A 25,744-nucleotide genomic window follows, 5' to 3' on the forward strand; every position below is an offset into this window, starting at 1 on the left:
CTGCTACATGCTAAGGATTAGCGACAGGTATATATATTCGTCTGATGATATCACAAAATGACTGTTACAAAAAAAGCCTTGAGGAACCAGCTGTCTCTGGTCCCTATACTATTTAGCCCCCCTCCTAAGTCTGCATGCGGTCGGTCTGTGACAGCTTAACACACACATCAAACAACTGCCGCACCACCAACACACACCTCCACACTCTTTGGGTGTCACTGGTATCACCAAAAAGTGATCATCAAACATACGAGTTCTCGATTAAACATCAAAGGTATTCGCTTGGTGGCAGACAGACTCAGTCAGTTTTTTTTTTTGTTTTTTTTGCATGTCTGTTATTGCCCATTGATGATGGACACGATTGAAAAATGTCAAGAAATCCTCCTCAGTGTGATGTGATTGGCAGATTGGCAACATGGTGTGTGGTTTACAGCAAAAGGCCACACATAGAGGCAACAATAACGAAAATCTATAAGTGGGCACAAGTGGACGGTTAGGTCAAAATAACATCAAGTCGCGGGGGGGTATAGTAGAAACAATAATGAGGTTTTAAACCATTTCAAAGGGGAAACTATATTTGTAATTTAGTTTACGTGCTTGATCACAAATCGTATTAAACTCGTAGGTCTAATTACCACATCTGTAATTGTAGTGACAAAGAACAAAACAATGCCTACCTCCACAGCGACCTAAATAATGATCTTCTTTTCCTCCCTGCCAACACTTGGCTAAAAACAGCATGCGGTGCCACCAAAGGGCAGATGGGAAGTTCACTTTGATTTATTTGTAGCTTTTTTCCTGCCAGGATGCACACAAGCAGGATAAGACATAAGTTGGGTGGAGTTTGATATACACAATTGAATTTAATACCTCAAGTGTGCGTCACAATTAAAAAAAAAAAAAAAACTTTTTGGGGTTTTTTTTGTCCCGGGAGAGTGGTAAAAGCAATGGAGATGTGAGAGCAAAGGCTTCATAATGAGAGGAAGGTGGGCGCGTTGGGGAAGGACGAGCGGCCGTGCAGAGGAAGAAGGGATCAGTGCATAGGGTTGGACATTGTTGAGTGATACAGTAGTTATGTCTAAAAGTCACTGGGTCGGCGCCACTGCTGCCAACCCCCTACGCTGACTTGTGGACTGAGAGGGCCCATATGGGACAGCCCAACAGACATTGACAGAGGAGAGGAAGAATGGTGCTTACACACAACTCCAACTTCAAATTACACTGAAAAAAAAATCATTGCAGTTAGGGTTAAAAGAAAAAAAAAACCAGACTTTTAATTTTAAGATGACAAAATTGTCACGGTTCAAGATTTATTCTTGAGTTTTTCATTGCTTTAAATTGTTTATAATGTGTAAAATAAATAAAGGAAAATATGAAAATATTATTATATATTTGGACTTTTGCACCTACTAAATCCAATTGTTATTTGGTACATCTTTGGGGGGAAGAAATCCAACAAATTGAATGACATTTGTCATTTTGCTGCAGATATGAAACTTTTTTAGTGTTATCATTGAGTCTGCTATCAGTTTACATAATGATCATTAATGTCGTTGTAATCAATTCCAGGCTCGATGACATCCACCGTGTTGGTTTGAGGTGGTGCATGTCGGAACACGTCGTGAGGTGGCAGATGAAGAAGCTGCAGTATTTGGCCTTGAGCTCAGGTACCGTAACGACTCTTGGATTGATATTGAAATGATGATGGAACATGTCATGCCTGGGCTTGTCTTGTGGCTGACTGTCTAAACATGTCTACATGTCTTTTTTCGCGGCCTCTGGCAAAAAGACACAAAAGCTTTTCAAACATCAGCTTTCATTCGACTGATTAAATAAACCTTTTGTTGATCTCAATTTGTGCAAGAGAAGATGAAGACTCGTCTTTTGTGCTGACACAATCCTAATAATTATTTTAAAAAACTGTTATAATCATCTTTTTTTAATTTATACTGATAAAATCAAAAGTCATAATAATCTAAAATCTAATATGTGAACATTATAATATAATCTTAATCAAGTTCTATCGATTGATTTTGCAATTACTGGATATAGAAGCTCATTTCTAATTTCCATATTTTTATTCAAATTATTAATTCAGATTTTAATTTCTGTTTGGGTTGATAATAGGTCAGATAATGTGCAAATGGGTTGATTCTTGTTTTCGAAAGTTTGGTGCGTTTGATTATTGATTGATTTGATCATTTGTCAATTAATGGATCGATTATATATTTGCAAATGTATGTATGGATACAATGTACTACTGTCTATAAAATAATTTTACTATATCAAGAAATAATGAAAACTGGAAAATGCAATTCATACAATTTTTTCTGTATATCTATTTATATTGAAAAGAGTAATAGATGTAGTAATGTAATTTGCTTAGCCATGTTTCAGTGACTTACAAATGAGTGGGCTTGCTTCCACTGAGAGTGGGAGGTTGTGTTGTGGTGGATAAGTGAGGGAGGGGGGAGGGCGTATCCTGGGAGGGTTCACAACTCAGAGGGGGGCGAGCGGGCGCGTCGTATATAAGAGCGGGCCGATCACACGGGGCAGCAAGTCACTCCACCGCCACCCGAAGGCAAAAGCCATGGCGCACACAGGCAACCCGTACGAGTATGACTACGATGACGAGTTTGACAACGACACCATGTGTGACTACTCGGAATGGGCGCCGTCCTACTCGGTCATCCCGGTGCTCTACATGCTCATCTTCATCCTGGGCCTGTCGGGCAACGGCGTGGTCATCTTCACCGTATGGCAGGCGCAGGGGAAGCGGCGCGCCGCCGACGTCTACATCGGCAACTTGGCCCTGGCTGACCTGACCTTCGTGGTGACTCTCCCCCTGTGGGCGGTGTACACGGCCATGCGCTACCACTGGCCCTTCGGGGTGGCCCTTTGCAAAATCAGCAGCTACGTGGTGCTCCTCAACATGTACGCCAGCGTCTTCCTGCTCACCTGCATGAGTTTCGACCGCTACCTAGCCATCGTGCATTCGCTGTCCAGCACCCAGTTGCGCACTCGCGGCTACATGCGAGCCTCCCTCGCCGCCATCTGGACGCTGTCCAGCCTCCTGGCCGCACCCACCCTGCTCTTCCGTACCACCCGGCACGACCTGGGCAGCAACCGCACGTCCTGCGCCATGGACTTCAGCCTGGTGAGCGACAAGACTCAGGAGGCCAAATGGATCGCCGGCTTGAGCATTTCCTCAACCGCCTTGGGGTTCCTGCTGCCCTTCCTGGCCATGATGGTGTGCTACGGGTTCATCGGCTGCACCATCACGCGCCACTTCAACACCTTGCGCAAGGAGGACCAGCGCAAGCGGCGGCTCCTCAAAATCATCACCACGCTGGTGGTGGTCTTCGCCGCTTGTTGGATCCCCTTCCACGTGGTGAAAAGCGCCGACGCTCTCTCCTATCTGGATCTGTTCCCGGCTACTTGCGCTTTCCTGCGCTTCCTGCTCTTGGCCCACCCGTACGCCACTTGCCTGGCGTACGTCAACAGCTGCCTCAACCCCTTCCTGTACGCTTTCTTCGACCTACGTTTCAGGTCCCAGTGCCTCTGCCTGCTCCACCTCAAGAAGTCCCTGCACGCCAGTCCGGCCGGTTCCTTGTCCTCCCAGAAGACTGAGGCCCAGTCTCTGGCTACCAAGGTCTAGCGCGCCTGGAGGACTCCGCCATTGCTCGGTGCTTACTTACAAGACTCTCGGCTCTGAACTACTGACTTTTGACGAACTTTGAAGGGACCAAACGTGAAGTAGACCGTGTGGAATGTATCCCCAAAAAGGCCCGGGTTCTCTTTTTCTTTTTTGGGTGGTCTTGGACTCAAGTTTTACAACCCAAGAATGAAATGTCATACTTTTTGTTATTCTATCAAACGTGGCAAAAGGACTGACACAGATACTTGTGTTAAAAAAGGACAAAAAGTAGTATGATTGAACTTCAGTACAGACTCTGAAATGTACAAAAATGAATGTTGTGTCATTTTTAACTGTACTATTTGATAACTATTGAAAAAATACAAACTAGTTCCCCTTTTTTATAATCACGTCGCATAGTGTTAGCGAGCTAGCATTTTATGCTATCAAAACAAAGTGCTGCCGTTGTGAACAGACTAACAAAACAATAAATTAGCTTATTATAACAGGAAAAAATGCATATTAATTGTAGTTTTTTCAGATTTAACACATTACATTCACCTCTTATCATTCTTTCATGGCAACAAACAATTCTCTTAAATAATTCCTTTGTCATTCATGCTCCTTGTTTCACCAATCTTGCTGCTTCTACCTTTTTTTCCAATCAATCAGTCAGTAAAATGTGTCTCTAACCTGGTCTTTGTACTAAGTTACCTCCCACCATTACATTTTTTATTTGTAAGCTCTTGAGGTGTGACAACCCAGCAAGACGTCAGTGTCTGTGGCATTTCCAGCCTGCGGTGTGTTACTACAGTCGTGTGTGTGTGTGTGTGTGTGTGTGTGTGTGTGTGTGGGTATGAAGTGTCAGGCTCTGATAAGCATGGTAAGGAGAGACGGGGGGTCTCGGGATGCAAGGAGGGGGTCTAGACAGACGGACAGATGGCAGCTGACAAATGTTTTCAGACTGCCTGAACTGAGAAGCCAATTAAAAGGTGACTAGTTTGACAGGCAATGTGTGTGTTGTAGTGTGTGTGTGTTGTCAGCCACAATGTGTTTGATCCTGACAAAAATATGAATTTGTGAATATTTTTTTACATGTGTTTTATTTGTCTATGATTTGTAATAAAAAAAAAGCAAAATCCCAAAGATCCTGTCTGAGTTGTTTTTTTTGCTGGAATGTATTTTCTCCCCTCAATTGAATGTTTGCTTCTTCCTGAGGACGCATTCGTGAGGGGAGGCGGTGGCCCTTCCATTGTGTCGTACGCTCCGGTTCCAAATCAAAGTATATGTCTGCAGGAAATGCATGTTGGAGTTCTGTTTCCCCCCGCAGAAAGACATGTTTCTGCTCCTCTCACCTAAACAATCAACTGTTCCCCAAGTCCTATAAACATCTTAAAGTCAGGTTTTGGAAATCTAAATGAGAATGTTAATGACTGTGGACGGTATTGAGCTTCTTAAAGGCATAATCAGGGAGACAGAAGGAGCAGCCTAATCCAGGCGGACTGGTTTGTAATGTGGGAGTGGACACGATAAATCGGAATCAAAGAAAGGTCAGAGGTTTTTAGCCATAGCTAATAACACGGCCTGTAACTGAAGTATCCTGGATTTGATCCCCTTAATTGGTGCCAATAAATTGCCTGCTGCTCATGTGTATACAGTTATGTTATGCAAGCACAATTAAAAATTTTTCGATAGAATCGATACTGTAGGTTTCAAACACGAGGCAGATTTGGCCCACCACATCATTTAATGTTATAAGTAACAGAAGAACTTCCCAGTCATTTTATACATATAGTACAAGATGAATGCATTCCCTTGTAGATTCATCATCTTTTATTGGCGAGGCCATTTCAGCTCTATTTCACTTGAGACGCCGCCCCGTCAAAGTATCCCTGACCTTTCCGCATCAAAGCCATATCCCGCTGCGTAACATAACCGGTCGAGATTATTTTCACGGAGGGTTTTATGAAGCGTGCGTGCTCATGTTACGTTAACACTAAAAGACATTTCACGGCGCGTGGACACTGTAGCGCTGCCATTCGGGTTCTTTGATGCACAGAGCACCGTTCAAAGAAATCTTTTTTTTAAGCAAACGTTTTCATTCGTTTGTGATAATAAAGGTTGGATAAATAAATACTGGAGAGCAGCTCTACATCGTGAGGAGAAGATTAAACCTCGCTAACCAAAACAACAGCACCTACCAAGTATAATCAAAACCCTGTAGGAACCAAAGTGGAAAGTTTCTATCGCATATCAATGGGTGGCCATGCTATTGTTTGCTTTGCAGTAAGGTGTGCCGTGGGTGGCGAGCGCGTGGCCCCACTACCATAAATCCAAAACCAATAAAGCGGCTAACGCAGAAAATAGACACAGGAAACACACGGCTTTTCTCTTCTGCTCCTTGACAATGGAGGAGAAGCTCAACCGGACCTGGAGCCCAGGCAAGGCCCAAGGATGACATTAGTTGAGCGTCTTTGTGGCGGGACCTCGAGCTTCCTGCCGTGGAGTGTCGAGAGTGTGCATGGGGCAGGAAAGACAAAAGGCAGGTCACCCAGTCAAGGTTCCCGATCAGGGATATCCTCTTTTGCAGGGATCTTGAAGAGCAGAAGTCTCGCTTTTGCAAAGAAAACGCAAAAAAGTGTGAGAAAACACCTCAAGTAACTAATCAAACATCTCTTTCTTCCCCGCCTCTCAAAGGCGCCATCGTTAACGGCGACACGTCGTTTCCGAGGCTGCGGAAGGAGACCGGCTTTTTGAGAGAGACTCCGGATCTTGGCCTTAATGCCAGTGTCCCTATAAGCACAAAGCGCCTCTTCATCCCTTCATCTCCGGCCTTCTCTTCAGGTCCTAAAAGAAGCCACTGTGACCTGCGGTGGGCCCCGGTGCTGAGGAGGCTCAGCTGCGTGCTCTTCATTGGTTGCAGGTAAAGAACCTAGCACAGTGATGCCCAACATACAAAAGATAAGTCAGTGATACCCAAAAATGTGGGAAATTATTCAGTTTCACAAAATTCATCTGAAAATGACTTTCTGATCATGTCGTTTTGTTCATTTATTCATGCCAGCGACTGGCAGAACGATTGCCACCAGGCATATTCATAAAAGTGCTTTTCCTCTTCTTGAATATAACATGATCTTTTCCCCTTTCCTCAGACTGTGTTTTTCAAAACATTGAACTATGCAGGAGCAGTCGGTTGACTTTGTAACGTGACGGCTTCCTGGCAGGTGGCATTTTGAAAGGAGCCTGGGGCGCACAAGGAACCCACAGAGACACAGAGGGGAGAGATGATGCATACTGAGTAAGTCATGTGGAATCTGCCACATCTTTATAAACGCCGTGGAACAAATTGCATGTGGTCACTGTTTATTAAATGCGGGCAGAATTGCAGCCTATTGCCTTGAAAATGGAGAGTGATGGTTATAGATTGAGGAAAAAAAAGATTGAATGGCAGTGGCAAGGCAACCTGAATTTGGATGTAAGGTGGAAAGTGCCGTTAAAAAGCAGTAGATAATCATACTATAACTGTCAAACATTTGTTTGATAATCTCTCATAGGCCATAAACAATCCAATGAAAAACGCCTATCTTTATTGTAGTATTTATTTTTCTGATAATTTGTTCTTCTTGCTGCATTTCAAAAAAGACAATACTTTCTACTCTTTATTTTTCCAAAGTATAGGCGTATTACAGAAAAAGATCAATCAGAGCATTGACGACTGAAAAAGATTCAGAGACGCGAGCGATTCCCTAATTTAGATACAATAATGCAATAAAAGAGTCAATACTGACATCTAGCGGCAGTAGTACGCACGTTCCGGAACCTTTTATTTGCGCTCTCGTTTCTTTCCGAGACTTATTTGAAGATGGACAGACGTCGTGATAGAAGCCTACTTCCGCCATCAGCAGCGGATACCGGAAGTGTCTTGGCGACATCTTGCTACCAAATAAGCCATGACTTGAAAGCTCTTGTTGTTTCTTTAACCGAATAAATTAAACACACTCAGTATGCTGACTAAGACGCAGAAGCGGCTCTGGAAGTATGTCGAGGAGGGCAACTTCTCCAAACTCAAATCACACCTGCGGAAGCATCAAGATTTGGTCGTGAACTTCTCCCAGGGCAAGAGGCGGAGGAGCCCGCTGCATCTCGCCTGTCACCTGGGCGACGACGCCGCAGTTCGGCTTCTGCTCAAGCATGGAGCCGATGTGCTGCGGGCCAACAGGAAAGGAGACACGGCGCTACACGTCGCCGTAAATAGAGCTCTTGCACGCGGAAGAACAGGTGGGCTAGAATAGAAATAGTGAGGCTTATTCGAGTCGTGTCATTCTGTAATTTAAATAAAGGAGCTATTTGCATCATTATGCAAGCACCACAAAACTTCCAATCAACCCACACTATTTATGATGATAGGAGTCAGTACCAAGACCCAAATTTGTCTTTTTCTTCCTGCAGCTTATGACGACCTGGTGGTACCTCTCAGAAAGAGTTGCCCAGAGGCCATGAACGCCTCAAACATGGCTGGCGTGACACCACAAGAACTCCTGAATGGTTTCAAACACTCCGAGGTAGCATCCAGTTCACAATTCACATAGAGTTGGAATTACTGTTTTTACAAATGGATACATGACTAGCATTTTTACAAGTACTGAAAAAAAAAAAATCTGTTCCATTGGTTTCAGCCTTCTAGACCGGGCCCAAGTGTCCGACCTCACGGTGATATGGAGAAAGACTGGATGGAGAAGCTGTTTGGTGAATGTGAGGACGAGTTCTACGAAACCTTTGGAGTTTATGACGGTAAAATGTAGCTTCTCTAGCTGTCTATCGATACAAATTTTTAACAGTGTTTAATTTTTAATAGTTATAGTAGTCATAGTTGCTTCTCTTGTGCCTGCATGACAGCAGATGATTGGATGACTGTCGATGACGACGAGGAAGACTACGGCGACTGGGCCGAACGCATCAGAAGAGAATATTTTTCGAAGAAGCATGCTGAAGCTCAGAGATTGGCCTCCTCGTCATTTAGCGGAAAGAAGAAGAGGGAGAAGAGTAAGCGAGAAGAAGAGGAGCAGAGCTACAAGGAGTTGCACGCCAGGCTGCAAAAGGAACACGAGGAGTATTTGTCTCGCGCCGCCCGCAAAGAGGAAGAGACTCGGCAAAGCAAGAAACGCCACTACGAGCAAATGTGCTCGGATACATTCCACAGCGAAGGCGGCGCCAAGCTCCTGACCTACGACGACATCCCCTGGCCGACGCCGCGCGGCACCGTTGAGGAGATGGTGGACATCATGCTGCACGGCGTGGATCGTAAGGACGCGGTGGCCTTCCGGAAGGCCCTGCGCAAGCAGCAGACGCTGTGGCACCCCGACAAATTCGCACAGAGGTGCGAAGCTCGGCTGGACGGAAAGGACAAGAAGCGCATCATTGACACGGTGACCGCTCTGTCGCAACAACTCAACAAACTGTCTCAGAGCCTGAAGTCCTGACAAAATTGTCTTCTATTCAGGAGTTGAAGTGGGTGTTCAATCCTAGCTCCTGCAGAATTATTATTATTAGAAGTAATCTTCTTTTATATTTACTTCTTAACTTCAAATGTTTCTGCCATTAAAGCTTGAATAATGAACGTTGGTGGTGCCAATATAAAATAATATATATACTTTAGGGCTTTGATGAAACCGTCTTACGTTTCTCAATGCAAACTTGCACGTCGCATTCAAATCCATGAGGTTTTTTTTATAGTTTTACGCTTTTTGCAGGAGCGGTTCTTCCCAGTGTTTCAATGGTAAATGGGGACTATGACCTCTAGAATTAAGTAATGGATTTTTGGTTTTTAGCATTTCTATGTTTTGCCTGTAATAAATGAGTTCCTCGGGTCAAAAGTAGACAAAGGTCTGACACAATGGATGCAACCAGCAGGGAGTGATAGAACGGATATGCTGGTTGCCAGGTTTGCAAACAGGCACGCTGTTATGGCAACTAAATCGTGTAGAAAACGGTAGGAATTCCGAAAGAACACGTCACTGTCGTCACGTCTCATGCAAAAGGAGAGAAAAAGAAAGACAGAATTCTATCTTTAGGTTTTTCATTTTGCAGTTTATCCTCCGTGGGATGAAATACAGCGGATCTGGCAACCCGGCGGCCCCGACACAATCTGTGTGGACCGCGGTAGTGCGAATAAAGAAAGGCCCGAACCTATTTCCTAACCATGACGTGCTTTTGACCTACGTGGAGCTGCAAGATAGATCGAAAGTTGGATTATTTTTCTTTAAACCCGCCCGTGGAGCCATTTGTGTACACGGCGGTGCTGCGCTCGTTTTGAAGGCGTCAAGTGACAGGTGTCGAGATGTAGTGAAGATGAAGCCCATCTCGACGTACCAGAAAGGCTTTTGTATTCATTCCAATCCCTTTTTGTCCCTTTAACAACCTCTCGCTTTAGAAAGGACAATAGAACGGAACCGCAAGTGGTGCTGCAGCATGGGGATAATCCCAATTCACAATTAATCCTCTTGCTTAATTGGCGAAGGGCTGCAGAATTGCGTGATGCACCACGCATGGTGATTGAGTTTGTTTTTAAAGACACAATCAGCGACAGCGCCACGTTTCAAGATGGTGTTCCGGAGTGAGGAGATGTGCTTGGCCCAGTTGTTCCTGCAATCCGGTTCGGAGTATGACTGCATCAGTGAGCTCGGTGAACTGGGCCTGGTTGAGTTTCGAGATGTAAGTACTCACAACAACAAATATACGAATCGGAAGTATTTTCTGCAGGGTTTCTAGCATGCATCGAAGGTGCACCTTGCATGGTTGTAGACTACAATGTATGCACATCATGCAAATGCTAAATCAGTGATTCCCTGCAGGTTTGCTGTGGGGAAACTATCAAATTTAACTATTATTTCCCACGGAAATATTTTTATTTACTACACGCAATAATTATTTGTCTATGCCAAACAGTGACAGGCAGCACAATCAAATGTCCTTCCAAAAGATGGCAGAAGGCATGTCTATTCCACATGTTGCCAATCAAACAACAGAATTTTTATCAATACAGATCCAGATTTTACACTGAGTAACCTAAGCAAAATTCAGAATAGAGAGTATATCAATATTTCGGTTTATATCAGTGCTTTGGTTTATAAATGGTCATAATTTAAACCACTCAAATAATATTTCCGCTTTGAAATGACTAGAAATGGAAATTCATTCCACCCTCACATCGTTTCAGCTCGTGCCCACCTTGGCCACTAGAGGGCAGTGTAATACAGATATACAGGAAGAGTTGAACAAAATGATTCAATTTTTGAAAGGATTATAACTACCACTTCTAGTATGATTATGCCGTTTTGAATTAAACTAGTTCGCATTTGTAAGTAATGTATCTTGATCACATACACAACATTCTATTTTTATTTTTTTTTAGAATTGGCATAATAATATTGCGGATTTCTCTGTTATTTTTGCTGAATTTAACCTGTTTTTAGTCTGAGGAAAGCTACACGCCACCCCATGTATTGATAAATCAATAGCAAGAGCGTTACCATGACGACCAGGGGTGGATGCCGAGCCTTGCAACTAGCCAGGCTTTGTGAGCTGCTTTTAAGATGTAATTATTGTAGTCAATGTAAATTATTTAGATGTGTACTTTTTATTTTTGCACTTTCTATGTAAAAAAAATTAAACTAAGCTGAGTGTGCTTGTTCACTGACCTCTTCCCTCACTGAACACCATGAACCCGTTTGTCCGCTCTGGTTTTAGCTCAATCCCAGCGTCAGCTCCTTCCAGCGGCGCTTTGTCAGCGAGATCAAAAGATGCGAGGAGATGGAGCGGATTCTAGGTAAAGACCGCACTTGGGTTTCACTTTTGTAATAAGCAAAATAATACGTATTTTCTTTTGCGGCCAGGTTATCTTCTGAGGGAAATCCAAAAGGCTAAGATTGCCGTTCCTGAGGAAGATGAGAGTCCACTTGCGCCTCCGCCAAGACAAGTGTTGGAGATCATGGTCAGTGTTGACAAAAAAAGATAAATAAAGCCATCCCACATTCCATTCCTGCCAAATTATTTTGTGGACCCAAAGAGAGGTTTGCGAACAGTGTAAGATTTCAGTCCATTAGGCAGAGTTTGTTGACAAGTGTTTTCTTAAGTGATGGAGGTTGTCGTTTTCAGGAGCAGCTTCAGCGACTTGAGATGGAGCTGAGCGAGGTGGCGAGGAACAAAGAGAAACTACGCAGGAACCTACTGGAACTCATCGAGTACACGCACATGCTGAAGATCACACGCAACTTCATACACAGCCGCTCCAGAGTGAGTGCTCGTTTATGAAGAGAATTATTTCTTGCTTTTATTTTGGAGAATTTTGAATTTATAGCGAACAAAAACAACGTCACCATCAAAATCAGTCATTGGTTAATTTTTTGTTGTTTTCTGAAGAAATGATTTGGAACGTGACAATATTCAAATTTATTGAGATAGGGGTTTTGTCCCTTTTCATTATTAGCATGAGGCTCTTGGTCCTCAGTATGAAGAATTCCCCTCCATGGACACAGACTCGGTGTCAGGCTACACTGGCATGCAAAGACTCGGAGCCAAACTTGGGTGAGCTGCCATCAAACGAGTGCGGTTGTATTTTTTTTTAATAGCGGCTTAACTCAATGTGAATTTGCTTGTAGATTCATCTCGGGCCTCATCCAGCGGGTAAAAGTGGAAGCCTTTGAACGCATGCTATGGAGGGTGTGCAAAGGTTACACCATCCTCAGTTATGCAGAAGTGGAGGAGAACCTGGCCGACCTCGATACGGTGAGCTCATTCGAAAGATTTCCATCCATTTTTTTTGATGGCGTTACACAACACATTAACATCCTCGGGGCTTTTCATAGGGTGAGATAAGCAAGAACGTTGTATTCCTCATCTCTTTCTGGGGGGACCAAATCGGACAGAAGGTTCAAAAAATCTGCGATTGGTAAGTTCTACATCACAACTTCCTCGATTAAGTTTGTTCTTCTCCCATGATGTCACTGTTTTCCTCAGCTACCACTGCCATCTTTATCCTCACCCCGAAAACGACGAAGAGAGGGCGGATATGTTGGACAGCTTACGAACGCGCATCCAAGACCTCAATAATGTAGGGCAGCTCAGATCTTCAAGGTTTGGAATCAAACGAGGTGATGCGCGAGCTGTGTCCCTTGCAGGTTTTGCATCGCACCGAGGACTACCTGAAGCAGGTGCTGCAGAGGGCGGCGGAGTCTGCGTACGCTTGGGTCGTGCAGGTGAAGAAGATGAAGGCCATCTACCACATCCTCAACCTGTGCAGTTTCGACGTCACCAACAAGTGTTTGATCGCTGAGGTGTGGTGTCCTGTCAGCGACCTGGCCAACCTACGGGGGGCGCTAGAGGAAGGCTCGGTAAACAAACGACATTTTGTTGTTGTTTAGCTAGCTTGTCAAATATATTTGGTTCCATACCTTCTCTCCATCAGCGAAAAGGCGACGCAACCGTTCCATCATTTGTGAACCGCATCCCGAGCGCCGACACCCCTCCCACTTTAGTCCGAACCAACAAGTTCACGTGTGGATTTCAAAGCATCGTGGAGGCCTACGGAGTCGGGGACTACCGTGAGGTCAGCCCAGGTAAGAATCACTTGCTATTACTCTAACTTTATTTGGACTAAAAAAACATCGCACATATTTGTTTTTCTAATTCTCAGCGCCCTATACCATCATCACATTCCCCTTCCTGTTTGCCGTCATGTTCGGCGATTTGGGCCACGGAGCGGTGATGACCTTCTTCGCCCTCTGGATGGTGCTTACAGAAAAAAAAAAAAACGAGGAAACGCTCCAGTAATGAGGTGTGCGTTTCCAGCCCGATCTTTTTTTTTTTTTTTTAATTTTCCAATAACAAACATGGCTCTGCAGATATGGGCCACCTTCTTCAACGGACGCTACATCATCCTGATGATGGGGCTCTTCTCCGTCTACACGGGCTTCATTTACAACGACTGCTTCTCCAAATCGCTCAATATATTCGGCTCAGGCTGGAGTGTCAAGGCCATGTTCACCAGTCAGCAGTGGACGTATGTTATTGATTAATTATTGTTGACATATGTTTGCTATATGCTAATAGGAGTGTCCTGCTTTTTTTAGGAACAAAACACTTCAAACAAACACTTTGCTCACATTAGACCCCAATGTTAGCGGAGTGTTCACGGGTCCGTACCCGTTTGGCATCGACCCTGTGAGTAAAGTGCTTAAAGAATTTGTCAAATGATGTTCCATCACTTAGTGATATTTTTTTTTGCTGCCACAGATATGGAGCATGGCGGTGAACCGACTGTCCTTCCTCAATTCATATAAGATGAAGATGTCCGTGGTCATCGGGGTCATCCACATGACTTTTGGTGTGGTTTTGAGTGTCTTCAATCATTTGTGAGTCACTACAAATTATTTTTGCTTTTTACAAAGGGACATAATTATCAGCGTGTTTTTTATTTTATCCTAAGGCACTTCCAACAGAAGTATGATGTCTATCTGCTGTTTCTCCCCGAGCTGCTCTTCCTACTCTGTCTCTTCGGCTACCTGGTTTTTATGATCCTTTACAAGTGGTTGGCCTTCTCGGCGCGGGACTCCAGTCAGGCTCCCAGCATCCTCATCCACTTTATTAATATGTTCGTCATGCAGGGCAAGGACGTCGCTCCTTTGTACCCGGGACAGGTAACGCTGGAAATTGTCTGATTATTATTATTATTATTTATTTATTTATTTTTCACGTATATTCCCTTCCCAGACGGGGTTACAGATTTTCCTGCTTGCCATCGCCATTCTGTGTGCTCCCATGCTGTTGCTAGGAAAACCTCTGTTCCTATACTGGATGCATCGCGGAGGCAAAGGCCTACGCAGGCGCAGGGTAGGTCTTCCCAAGGCCTGAATTACTAAGATCCCCATAGCGATTTGCTAAATTGTGTGTTCACACAGTCTAACAGATTGCACATTGACCATTTGTCCAAAAGCATCATTGTTTACGTCTGGCAGGGCTACGAGAGGGTGAGACGTGCTAGTGAGGATGACAGTACACATGCGCCAGCTTATGAGGACGATGAAGAGGAGCAACTTGATGAGATGACCCACAGGGACCTTCGTCCCAGAGAGGTGAGAGAGACGTCACACCGGTTTACTGTTATTGCACATTATTGTGCTTCTTTGTAGTATTTTTTGTTCATATCAGTGCTTGAGCTCTCGCTATGGGTAAAAAATACCCCCATTTCCAATTTTAATTTACTGTACATTTAAATATATATTTATTATATGTTGATTGCATATAATAAAAAATTAAACAAAAAATTATTATATGTTGATTTTTATTTATTTTTTATTTATATATTAATTTTTTTACAGACACGTTTTGCCCTTCCCTGGTATAAAATAAATTGTTTTTGTTGCGATTTGTGCTACAGTTTGACTTTGCCGACGTGCTCCTGCACCAGGCCATCCACACCATCGAGTATTGCCTGGGCTGCATCTCCAACACTGCCTCGTACTTGCGGCTCTGGGCCCTCAGCTTAGCGCACGCGCGTAAGTGTAGTTGGCGCACCTTGACAAGCAAAATGCGCACTTTTGATTGACAGTCGGAGAGGTATTTATCAATTAGGGGGGCTGGTTGATGTGTGCTTGCAGAGCTGTCTGAGGTCTTGTGGGATATGGTGATGCGTCTAGGCCTGAGGATCACAACCCGAGTTGGGGTAGTCTTTTTAGTGCCTGTGTTTGGCCTCTTCGCTCTGCTTACTGTGTCCATCCTGCTGGTCATGGAAGGTTTGTCCGCCTTCCTCCACGCGCTCCGATTGCACTGGTGAGCTAACGTTATCCCCGCACAATGACATGTTGTCATCATATAAATAGAATTTGTAAAAATGACTGCTTCATCTTGTCTTCAGGGTGGAGTTTCAGAATAAATTCTACCACGGGACAGGTGTCAAGTTTATACCCTTTGACTTCTCGCTGCTGCCCTCGGTTTTCGAGCAAGACGGCCTCCTCTAAATTGAAAGCTCAAGTGAAAGTAGGCCTTTTTCACTGGAAGGGATGCTGCATACACTGGGACAATTCTCACTGTGAAAATGACAAGGAACCCTCAAGACGATGGTAATTCACTCTCGTAGCAATCTTTTTTTCCCCTCCGTGATGAAATCATCATGGAAAAAAAAAAAAATCCTACCTACTGTGCTGACTGCCTTATTTCTCCACCCAGCAAAAATCACAGGTTCTACAATTGTTACTGATGGTAAAATTCAGTTGAGATATCGTAAAACTCCCCAAGGCACACCAGCGAGTTTATGTTGTGCTGTGTGTGACCTACACTGGATTGAAAGTGTCATACAGCACAATGTACAGTAACCATTTCTAAATTCACAATATAGTGCCATACAGATGAACAATTTGGGTGCACCCCTTTCTCATAATTTTATCAAACAAGTGAACATCTCTCTAGCAAAGAAGCACTTTTCAGAAATGATTGTATAACAATTTTACGTTTATGCTTGTGACGATGCCAAATTCAAACAATATATCGGCTGTTTGCTTATTATTCATTCATTTATTTAAATGTAACCTTCCCTGTTATATGCAGAAAAAAAATGCAACCACTGCTTATTGTATATGTTGATCTGGTTATTATGCTATTTATTTAAACAACTCTGTATAAAAATCTTGATATTTTCATGTGTTAAATAAAGCTTTCAAGACTCACAAGCAAATAAAATGATGTACTGTGAAACATTTTATTTGATTAATGTACTACAGGTAATAACACTAGTGGATGACAGATTAGAAGAAACGACGCCTACCGGTCGCTGGCACCAATTATATTCCATATTCAATATGTATTCAATTGTCATTCATTTCAATAAGGAAAGGTGAAATGAGATTCACGCATAAGAATCATCACAGGATGATTTAAAAGCATATATCAATCCACGACTGAACTAGGATTAATTAAAAAAAAAAAAGTATTTAATTTTTGTAAACAAAAACGGAAATCTTTACCTGTTAGAATTATTACTTAAAAGGTAAGTGCAGTTTTTATTATTTCAATTTTTTACCTTTATAAGAACAGAAGCAGATAAAGTGATGTTAAAAATCATGAATCAATTAATTTAAAGTTTTTATTTTAATTTAATTTATTTTTTTATGCGTCATATCCATACCGTATTCCGACAACGCTGTCGCAAACAACCCTGCATCATTTCCATGACGATCTACTATCCCGACTTTTAAAGTTTACATTTACAAAGGTGCTTTTTAAATTAATCATGAGTATATTTCGTCCCATTTTAATTCAAATAAGCCTGACAATTTCATATTTTCAATATTCTTCGACACTTTCTTTTTATCCTCTTTAAACCTGTTTTCCATACACCTGCTGCCATCATTATATGGCAACGTCGTGAGCTCTTGATTACATCGTCAAAGTGGTTAGCAGAAAGGCGTGTCCACGTCCACATCGGACATTTATGAAAGTTTCTGTCGTATGTTCACAACTAGTGTTAGATAATCATCCCCTACTAGGGGGACGTGGTTGGCAGCGGGCGTGTTCTTTGACAGTTCGTCCCGGACTTCCAGCTGCAGGCTAGCTGCGGTTAGCATCCGGTTAGCTTCGCCGCACAGCTGGGCTCATCTGGACGGGGAAGGTTAGGGCGTTTTGCTCCGAGGAGCTGCATGGATGAGCTGGTGAGAAGTTTGCCCTCCCCGAATCTCCCGGGGATGCAGCTGCCGCGTCTGGACACGCACAAGGGCTGGCTGTTTAAATGGACCAACTACTTGAAGGGATACCAGAGGCGATGGTTCGTCCTCAGCAACGGCCTGCTCTCCTATTACAGGTACCGTAAAAGTAACGGGACTGTGTGAAGGTCAACATTCCCCTGGACTTTGATGTCCTAAAAAATGTAAAACATTTTTTTACTTATTTTATTTAGAGAATGGATACTTAAATTAAATAGTTATGTAAATAGAAGCCATTTAAAATGTTTATTTGAAATATGCATCTGAAACATATTTTGTAATACTTCTAAAATTGTGCAAGGAACAAAGGTGAGCATTATGAACAAAGATAAATTGATAGATGTTTTGTAATGTGGGAGGAAGTTTGAATAGCTTGGGGGGAAAAATACATTCATCATCTATCCATTAGACGAACCGCTTTATCTTCACAATGGTCGCAAACGTGCTGGAGCTTATTTCATGTATATTTTAAATGTATTATTTTGTTCATCCTTCAGAACCCAGGCAGAGATGGGCCACACCTGCAGAGGAACCATTCCCCTGGCGGCTGCTCAAATCGAGCTGGGCGACGCGTGCCACTTGCTGATAACCAACGGAGGGCGAAGCTATCACCTGAAGGCCACCTCTGAAGCAGAGTGTCAGCACTGGTTATCCACCCTGCAGCAGGCCAAAATCAACGCCAACGCTCTCATACATCACTCTGGTAAGGCTTACAGTGAGTCTACGTCATATTTAAATGCCTTGATAATGTTGTTTAATGCATATGGATTAGACAACTAGAGTATTATCCCTCCACCATCTGCACCACCTACCCTATGCAAAATAGCTTGACACGATGCCAGCTCAATTTAAGCGAGAGGAAACGTCCATGAGTGTAGAACAGCTCGATTTACAGAAATATTAAAGGGACCAAAGTCTATGTTGTTGGTTTTTGCTCAGGGGGAGGAAATTGGCATTTCTTTCCAATATCGTCAATTAATTGAGAAGATGCGAGAGTTTCAAACAAGTTTTGATCTTTTTTTTTGTCTCTCAACAAGCAGAAAGGCAAGTTCAACATCCTGAAAATGACAGTATGAAAACAAATATTCATATTATTTCATTATAGTTTCACAAATAGGTCATATATTAATCACCTTTACCCAATACAAATAAGACTGAAAAATATTTTAAAAAAATGGGGAGGGTATTAGACTCTTTAGTTTTTAGATAGCAGACTATTGCAAGATGTTATGAAAAATCTTCCTCTGATTTTTAGCCACAATGTGAACCCAAATGGCCTGCAGGCATTCTGGGTGTGGACACAAGAGGGCAGTGTTGTCCAAGAAGGACCTGTCAAGGGCGAGGAGCAATACATAGAAACACATCATCCTGTCATCCACAAGGCCACCTAACGTTATTATTTTTTTATGGGATGTTTGCTCCTGGCATGTAATGTCCTGTTATAAAATGAATTTAATATCCTACTGCAGTGTGAGTGGTACGATGACGTACACTCTCTCGCACATGCGCCTCCTCTCCCCCTCTCTGGTTTGGACCACTATGACGACAGCAGGGATGAATGAATGAATGACCTTGCTTTAAGCGCCGCCTCCCCTTCTGGAAGCGCAAGAGGCAAAAAAAAAAAAAAAGGAGAGAGCGAGAGAGAGAGCAGGAAGATTTTCATTCAGAATATTGTTCAGCACTCCAGCTGGCAATAAGGCGGGATGAGTGCAGACTCCCCATTGAAAGTCACCTTGTAAGTAACCAGTTAATTGCTGCTTACTGCTCGGAAAAGATTAAGGCTTTAAAATAGAAGCTATAGCATCTGTGAGTGTTTTCATGCATGTGCAATTGCTGCTTTTTGTTTGCACTCACGGACATTTGGATACAGTAATTAGCAAACACGTCATTTATTTAAAGTTGGAGATTTTTTTGCATGAGTTCCTCATTGTACATTATTTTGATTCATTTTTAACATGAATATTTTGCTTTGATATTTTAGTAGTATTTGATTTGGGGTTATTAGATGCATGTACTTTTGTACTGATTACATTGACAATAGGTACTTTAATGGTCCCACTTACTCTGGCCATTTTAGCATCAATAAAACTCCCTTAATAGTGAATCGAATATAATACAACAAAAGAGAATGAGGCTATTTTGTGTCCTTCAAAAAGGAAATTCAGCCTTTAGAAGAGTAATGTAACAATAAAAATATGTATATACTGTGCATTTAATACATAGGCAACAAGGCCAAAAAAGACTTATATTAGAGATTGAAGATATGCTAACCGCACTGTAGTTACGCTGCAGGAAACCTTCAGCTTGTTGGAGAGTCCAACTTTGAGTTTGTCCTCCCACACGTGTCCATAGTAATGCTCTCGCTATCAATTGTGGGTGTGTTTGCGTTCATGAGTCACCAATGACACCCAGAAGCATCTCCAACTCTCCAAAGCACTTATACCTTTTAATCATATGTATTTCCACTCCACCATAAACCATACGAGATTATTTTCCCCCCCCCCTGCTCTATATGGGTCATAAATCAACTCCAGGCATTCGAAGGGGTTTTCAACATTTGCCTTATAACATTCCCCCTCCTATTTTATTCATGTGCTTTGTCCTTATTCAAGCCTTTTGAAAAAGAATAGTTTATCTCCGACTAGGTCACCACTGAGTGAGTCCAGCCCACATGTCCTGCCCTGCTTTTAAAATCTCTGTGACTGATGGAGAGTCTCAGGGAAAGAAAGGGCGGCGGCAAATTGGACTGCGTCATCGCCCCCCATTTCTAAAAATAGCCAAGCCTCCTGACTGCACAGGCTTATGTTTCCAGGGCAACCGTCTTGATTCACAGCTTCCCCCTCATGTAAAAGGATGGAGTGTCTGGGATGGGCGGTGGAGTGTTTTCATCCACGCGCCTTGTCCCGTTAGCCTCATCTCAAGCAAACAACGAGGGAGCGGTGAAATATCATTTAGGGTTGTAGCGGGAGCCCAAATTTCACTTGATTTGTCCAAAAGTACATTACACTACAAATATATGGTTGGTCATCTAATTATGCCAATGACAGATAGTGACAGGCAGAACAATTAAATGCTTTTCCATTTTGTTGTTACAGTTGGTTTCCTCCATGAGCTCACCACTTAAAGAAGTCAACCCAAACATTTTCTTTGTAATATGTTCTGTGTAATGTTTCCACCTGTTTTTAATCCATCTCAGGGGGCGACCATTTTTCCACTTGCTGACGACTGAAAATGACATCACAGTTACCACTTGGGTCACAACCAATCATGGCTCAGCTTCAGAAAACTGGTGCCCTGTGATTGGTTGGGACCTGAGGGTAAGTGTGATGTCATTTTCAGTCGACAGTACTTAGCAAAATGGCTGCCCACTGAGATCCATAAAAAACGGGTGACTTTTGCTGCCAAGCTCATATTCCAAAAACGCAATATTAATCAGAATGCTGTATTTAGACTATTTGGGACACATAAAACACATAATTGTAAAGTAAAGAAAATTGAGGTTGACCCCTTTTGGTTGGGCATAAGTCAGCTGACATAGGATCAAGTACAAAAACTGTAGAAAATGAATGAATGTGTTGCTTTTTGTGATCTGTGAGCAGATGACTCAGGAGATGAAGAAAGTCCTGGCCCGCATGACGCTCGAGTCCTAAACCAAGGCGCGTTGAAGACATTGGCCAGTAAGCTGGATGATCTAAGCACCTGTAATGAGCTGATCGGAAAGCATGGCGCCGCCCTTCAGCGTTCCCTCGGCGAATTTGAGGATCCCCGCGGGTGCGTCAACGGCGCAGACAAACTGAAGACGGTTAACGAGCGAGCCGCCCTCTTCCGCATCACCTCCAATGCTATGATCAATGTGAGTGTGAGCCTGCAGCCTTCCTCATTATCTGTTGCTCTCTCCCCCGGGCTGGAGTCGGGCGGGGGTGGGGGTCATCTAAGTTCTCTGTTGTGTTCTCACCTCAGGCTTGTCGTGACTTTGTGGATGTAGCGCAGTCTCAAAATAGGAGGTGGCAGAAAACCCTGCAGCATGAGCAAGAGCAGCGTCACTATCTGGAGACCACCATTGAGCAGCTAGCCAAACAGCACAACAGCCTGGAGACGGCCTGGAGGGAGAAGCCCACCTCGTACACAGGTGAGAGACGCAATGAAATCCAAATAGTGGAAGCCGCTTTTTTTGGGATGATTGTTTCAGACGACCATGGCCCTTCTGTTCTTTAGTATACACTCACTAATATCCCAAAAGAACTAACATGCTGTGTGCAGGTGTGCAGAGATCGTGCGAGGTGGACGGGAGTGACGAGAATGATGAATTCTTCGACGCCATGGAGGACGCGCCTTCATTCATAACGGTGAACGCGGAAACCAAACACAGGTGAAATTTTGTGTCTGTGCTAAATTCATTTGTCTTTCTGTCGTTCTTCACCAAGACAATTCTTTCTCTCAGGCGCTCAGGGAGTAGTCAGAGTATGATGAGTGGTGGAGTCCCCAGTGACTGGACCTTAAATGAGAATGTAGGTGGCTTACTTCTTCTTCGGCACACGGAAACAAACAAATTGCAGCCTCTTACCATTTTTTTTCAGGACACCTCAGACTCGAACCACATGCAGCTACGCAGAACAAGACGCAGCCGTATTCCAGACAAACCGAATTACTCCCTCAACCTTTGGAGCATCATGAAGAACTGTATCGGCAAAGACTTATCAAAGATACCCATGCCTGTAAATGCGTCGCCGAAGATTTCAAACCACCAACGGAATTCTATTTGACTCGATGGCATTCCTTCCGTCTCGCCGATTGTTGGCAGGTCAACTTCAACGAGCCGCTCTCGATGCTGCAGCGTCTGACCGAGGATGTGGAGTACAGCGAGCTCCTGGACCGGGCGGCTCGCTGCGGCGACTCCTTGGAGCAGATGTGCCTGGTGTCCGCCTTCTCCGTCTCCTCCTACTCCACCACCACCTATCGCACATCCAAACCCTTCAACCCTCTACTTGGGGAGACCTACGAGCTTGACCGGCTGCAGGAATACGGCTACCGCTCCATCTGTGAGCAGGTGGGTTGAAGTCCCCAAATTCTACAAACATGGTACATTTTAGGGAAAAATGAACAAGGATCAATTTTAAGTATTATAAAATAGGGAGTTACTTATCATTACCCTGTTTGGTGTACTTCCAGGTGAGTCATCACCCACCAGCTGCTGCCCACCACGTGACCTCACAGCGAGGATGGACCCTATGGCAACACATCACTATTGACAGCAAGTTCCGTGGGAAGTACATCTCTGTCGTGCCACTCGGTAAGAAGACAAAGCGGCGTGTGCTTTCATGCCTTCCAACGTCAAAAGTCAAAGTCCCAATGATCGTCACACACACATCTGGGTGTGGTGAAATTTGTCCTCTGCATTTAACCCATCCCCATGTGATTTTGATCCATCCCCTGGGGGAGAGGGGAGCAAAACCCGATATGAGCCGTGAATGAAACTGAATTTACCTTTAAAAAAAAAATACAATTGGAGGAAAGGAATTATAAGGATTAAATAAAAATAATAATAATACAACCGTATCGATGAGTATTAGTCAGTACGTAATTTTCCAGTGCATTACTGCCATCTATTGGTAAGGAATGTGAACCAAGCATCCTGCTGACCTAGTACCATTAATAAGTATTATAAACTGTGGCTACACATACATATATTTGTTCATGGTATACCTCAGTGTCCTTCCATCCAAAATAGGGAAGATTCACTTGCAGTTCCACTCAAGCGGGAACCACTACGTGTGGAGCAAAGTGACCTCAACAGTTCACAATATCATTGTGGGGAAACTCTGGATTGATCAGGTTGGGTTTCCCTCATTTTGTGCGCATCCAGTAAATTGTTCATTAAGTTGAAGCCATTCATGAGTAAGTCAAAGATTTTTTGTTCTTGTTCCTGACAGTCAGGTGACATTGACGTTGTAAACATCACCACCAAGGATACCTGCCATCTCAAGTTCTCGCCCTACAGCTACTTCTCCAGAGACGTCCCCCGTAAAGTACGACAGCAGCCCTGTGTTCTGTCTGGTGAGACTCGCAAACGTACGCAGAGCTGTAACTGAGTGTTTTATTTTCCAGGTGACGGGCATGGTGGAGGACTGTGAGGGCACATCGCATTACATCCTATCAGGAACGTGGGATGAAAAGATGGAAAGTGCCAAAATAGTGGATAGCAGTCAAGGAAGCGGTGGCTCAGAAGGCAAACAAAAAACTGTTTATCAGACTCTTCAGCCAAAGCTGCTGTGGAAGAAATACCCTCTCCCGTACGCCTTTACAAAATCGTTAGCACCTTCTCTGCAAATACCAAACGTGCCATCTCTCACTTCATCTCCCCTTTGGCTCCCTCAGGGACAATGCCGAGAACATGCATTATTTCTCCGCCTTGGCTTTGACTCTGAATGAGCCAGAGGAGGGGGTCGCGCCCACCGACAGCCGCATGCGTCCGGACCAGCGGCTGATGGAGGCCGGCTTGTGGGATGAAGCCAACACGCAGAAGCAGCGTCTGGAGGAGTGTCAGAGGCTAGAGAGGAAGAGGAGAGAGGTCCAAAGCATGCAGGGCATCGAGGAAGGCAAGCCCTTTAAATATACCATCTAATACCATCATTGTTGTCCCACAATTTAATTGTACAATTTGTGCTGTAGCATGGTCAGAGTGTCATTTTAAGTGCTTAGCATTAGCACATTAGCATTGATTCTGTTAATGTATTTGCAAGATTAGTCGAAATGGTGTGGTTGGAGACTTACCAATCGATTTGATGCGATATCAATTAGTCCTTAATATGGCGTGCGTGCAGGGCAAGAAGTGGAAGTGTACCAGCCGCTTTGGTTCGAGAAGAGAACAGATGAAACAACAAGAGAAAGCAGCTACATCTACAGGGGAGGCTACTGGGAGGCCAAAGAGAGGCAGGACTGGAGCATGTGCCCCGAAATCTTTTAGCGCAAATGGAAGCTGTCACTTAGACATCATGGGCTCCTGTCTACGGTCAGATCATATCTGGCCCAAAACAGGTTTGTTGTTCTCAAACCTGGGAAGACACACTTATTGATGCTTGCTTCTTTTGACAAGGGACTTCAGGCCTTTAATGGACCCTGCTTCGTTTCCATTGTTACATTCTGGTGCTGCCTGAATGGGACTAAGCTGCTTGGCAAGTAAATGCTTTGGAAACGATATTAGCTATTGCTAGGTTGTAAATTCATTTTACTTTTCCATTTTAAAACTGAATGAACGAGTAAAATGACATCATCATTGTTCCTGGAGAACAGTTATCATCCATCTTGAGATGTATACAATATAATTTTTAAATACAGTAGACGATAAAGTGAAAGGGAAATGCACCTTTAATGAAATTATGCATATATGTATAATTGATTGAGTCTAGAAAATTTGGAGTTAGACAGCAACAAATGGGGGCCTTGTTGGACCTATTAGAAATGATAGTTATAGCACTGGTTTCACTCTTGTAATTACTGTTTAGAGTTGTCTGCAATAAGTTAACTGCCCTGTTACTTGAGAAAAAAACTCAGGCAGATTAGCAAATTGTGTTTTATAATGCACAAAAACATAATTTATTCCGAATGCTAATTTATCCATAAAAAATCCTATTGCATTAAGAAACTAAATGGGCTAGAAAAGCAACACAAATACTGAAGGCTTCATGCGCAGCTCCGCTCTAGTAAGGACGATTAAAAATAATAATAATACGAATAATCTGTTTGTTGTACAAATATGAGTCACTGGTTGACTTTTGCCTGTCTATAGGAAACATAGTAGAAGTAGAAACATGTCATTCAGATTTACTGTAAAAATTTCCATATTTACTTGAATATCCCTAACATGGCTGTAAACAAATTATAATGTAAATATCATATGTCAGGTTAGATTATAATCTAAACCATATGAATATTTATTCATATAACTTTTTAGTTCAGATAAAGCACAACAGTGAAGTTTACCTGCAAGTTACCCAAATATCAAGCTTTTGACACTACGTGGACTGTACCAATGGATGTTTTATTAGGGGGGTTTTAGATTTGAGCACCTGTTTAAAAAGTGTGAATATCTTTCACCCAACTCTGAGTGGACCATTAATGGAACATGTGAACTCACCATTTGTGCCCGACGACCTTCAAAATGTTACCCTTTTTTTTTTTCTTCAATAAAAACACAAAGCTATCGCTGAGACGGTGTTTGCTGTCCACGCTGGCGTATGTTTACAAGGTGTATGAATGCAATATCAATATAGTTCTACACTAAATAAACAATTTTGTGGTAACTATTTAAGTTGAAAACAAACATGATGACTCCACACGTTATAGGTTCTTTGAAGAT

At 43.2% G+C, this 25,744-nt stretch overlaps 4 protein-coding genes across 9 annotated transcripts; all 4 read left to right on the plus strand.

The window, feature by feature from the left end:
* Positions 1-2,542: 2,542 nt before the first annotated feature.
* On the plus strand, positions 2,543-4,783 carry aplnrb (apelin receptor b). The gene has a single exon (XM_037266635.1). The coding sequence runs from the start codon at positions 2,591-2,593 to the stop codon at positions 3,656-3,658; it is 1,068 nt and encodes a 355-aa protein (XP_037122530.1). The 5' UTR covers positions 2,543-2,590; the 3' UTR covers positions 3,659-4,783.
* Positions 4,784-7,516: 2,733 nt separating this feature from the next.
* Positions 7,517-9,301, plus strand: nfkbil1 (nuclear factor of kappa light polypeptide gene enhancer in B-cells inhibitor-like 1). 4 transcript variants are annotated; one of them, XM_037266623.1, is made up of 4 exons: positions 7,517-7,915; positions 8,087-8,199; positions 8,308-8,428; positions 8,534-9,301. In XM_037266623.1, exons 1-4 carry the CDS (start codon positions 7,642-7,644, stop codon positions 9,115-9,117), a joined length of 1,092 nt encoding a protein of 363 aa, XP_037122518.1. In that variant the 5' UTR covers positions 7,517-7,641; the 3' UTR covers positions 9,118-9,301. The 4 variants fall into 4 exon arrangements, with proteins under 4 accessions (XP_037122518.1, XP_037122519.1, XP_037122520.1 ...); XM_037266624.1 differs by having other exon boundaries at positions 8,537-9,301; XM_037266625.1 differs by having other exon boundaries at positions 8,314-8,428.
* A 469-nt stretch (positions 9,302-9,770) lies between these two features.
* Positions 9,771-16,384, plus strand: atp6v0a2a (ATPase H+ transporting V0 subunit a2a). The gene is given in 21 exon segments (XM_037266544.1): positions 9,771-10,348; positions 11,384-11,462; positions 11,530-11,627; positions 11,792-11,929; positions 12,123-12,220; positions 12,295-12,421; positions 12,502-12,584; positions 12,653-12,746; positions 12,814-13,026; positions 13,101-13,251; positions 13,329-13,437; positions 13,439-13,469; positions 13,537-13,694; positions 13,765-13,855; positions 13,928-14,046; positions 14,121-14,331; positions 14,405-14,524; positions 14,650-14,766; positions 15,072-15,189; positions 15,292-15,463; positions 15,549-16,384. Coding segments are annotated over 21 exon segments (2,541 nt in total). The 5' UTR covers positions 9,771-10,237; the 3' UTR covers positions 15,652-16,384.
* A 460-nt stretch (positions 16,385-16,844) lies between these two features.
* On the plus strand, positions 16,845-25,599 carry LOC119131815 (oxysterol-binding protein 2-like). Of its 3 annotated transcripts, XM_037266550.1 has the most exons (14): positions 16,846-17,486; positions 17,886-18,091; positions 20,988-21,241; positions 21,349-21,517; positions 21,649-21,757; positions 21,830-21,896; positions 21,966-22,103; positions 22,190-22,435; positions 22,558-22,678; positions 23,117-23,220; positions 23,319-23,414; positions 23,494-23,678; positions 23,764-23,984; positions 24,210-25,599. In XM_037266550.1, the coding sequence occupies exons 1-14, from the start codon at positions 17,326-17,328 to the stop codon at positions 24,350-24,352; spliced, it is 2,220 nt and encodes a 739-aa protein (XP_037122445.1). In that variant the 5' UTR covers positions 16,846-17,325; the 3' UTR covers positions 24,353-25,599. The 3 variants fall into 3 exon arrangements, with proteins under 3 accessions (XP_037122444.1, XP_037122445.1, XP_037122448.1); XM_037266549.1 differs by having other exon boundaries at positions 16,845-17,486; positions 21,830-22,103; XM_037266553.1 differs by lacking the exons at positions 16,846-17,486; positions 17,886-18,091; positions 20,988-21,241 and having other exon boundaries at positions 21,436-21,517; positions 21,629-21,757; positions 21,830-22,103.
* Positions 25,600-25,744: the final 145 nt, after the last annotated feature.

The sequence above is a fragment of the Syngnathus acus genome, chromosome 12 (assembly GCF_901709675.1).
Source record: "Syngnathus acus chromosome 12, fSynAcu1.2, whole genome shotgun sequence".
Taxonomy (NCBI): Eukaryota; Metazoa; Chordata; class Actinopteri; order Syngnathiformes; family Syngnathidae; genus Syngnathus; species Syngnathus acus.

Coding starts and splice junctions, on each gene's coding strand:
- aplnrb (XM_037266635.1), top strand. CDS start 2,591: ATGGCGCACACAGGCAACCCGTACGAGTATGACTACGATGACGAGTTT.
- nfkbil1 (XM_037266623.1), top strand. CDS start 7,642: ATGCTGACTAAGACGCAGAAGCGGCTCTGGAAGTATGTCGAGGAGGGC. Junction 7,916..8,086: donor TCTTGCACGCGGAAGAACAG/GTGGGCTAGAAT, acceptor TTCTTCCTGCAG/CTTATGACGACCTGGTGGTA. Junction 8,429..8,533: donor AACCTTTGGAGTTTATGACG/GTAAAATGTAGC, acceptor CCTGCATGACAG/CAGATGATTGGATGACTGTC.
- LOC119131815 (XM_037266549.1), top strand. CDS start 17,326: ATGGATGAGCTGGTGAGAAGTTTGCCCTCCCCGAATCTCCCGGGGATG. Junction 23,679..23,763: donor TGGAAGAAATACCCTCTCCC/GTACGCCTTTAC, acceptor TGGCTCCCTCAG/GGACAATGCCGAGAACATGC. Junction 23,985..24,209: donor CATGCAGGGCATCGAGGAAG/GCAAGCCCTTTA, acceptor GCGTGCGTGCAG/GGCAAGAAGTGGAAGTGTAC.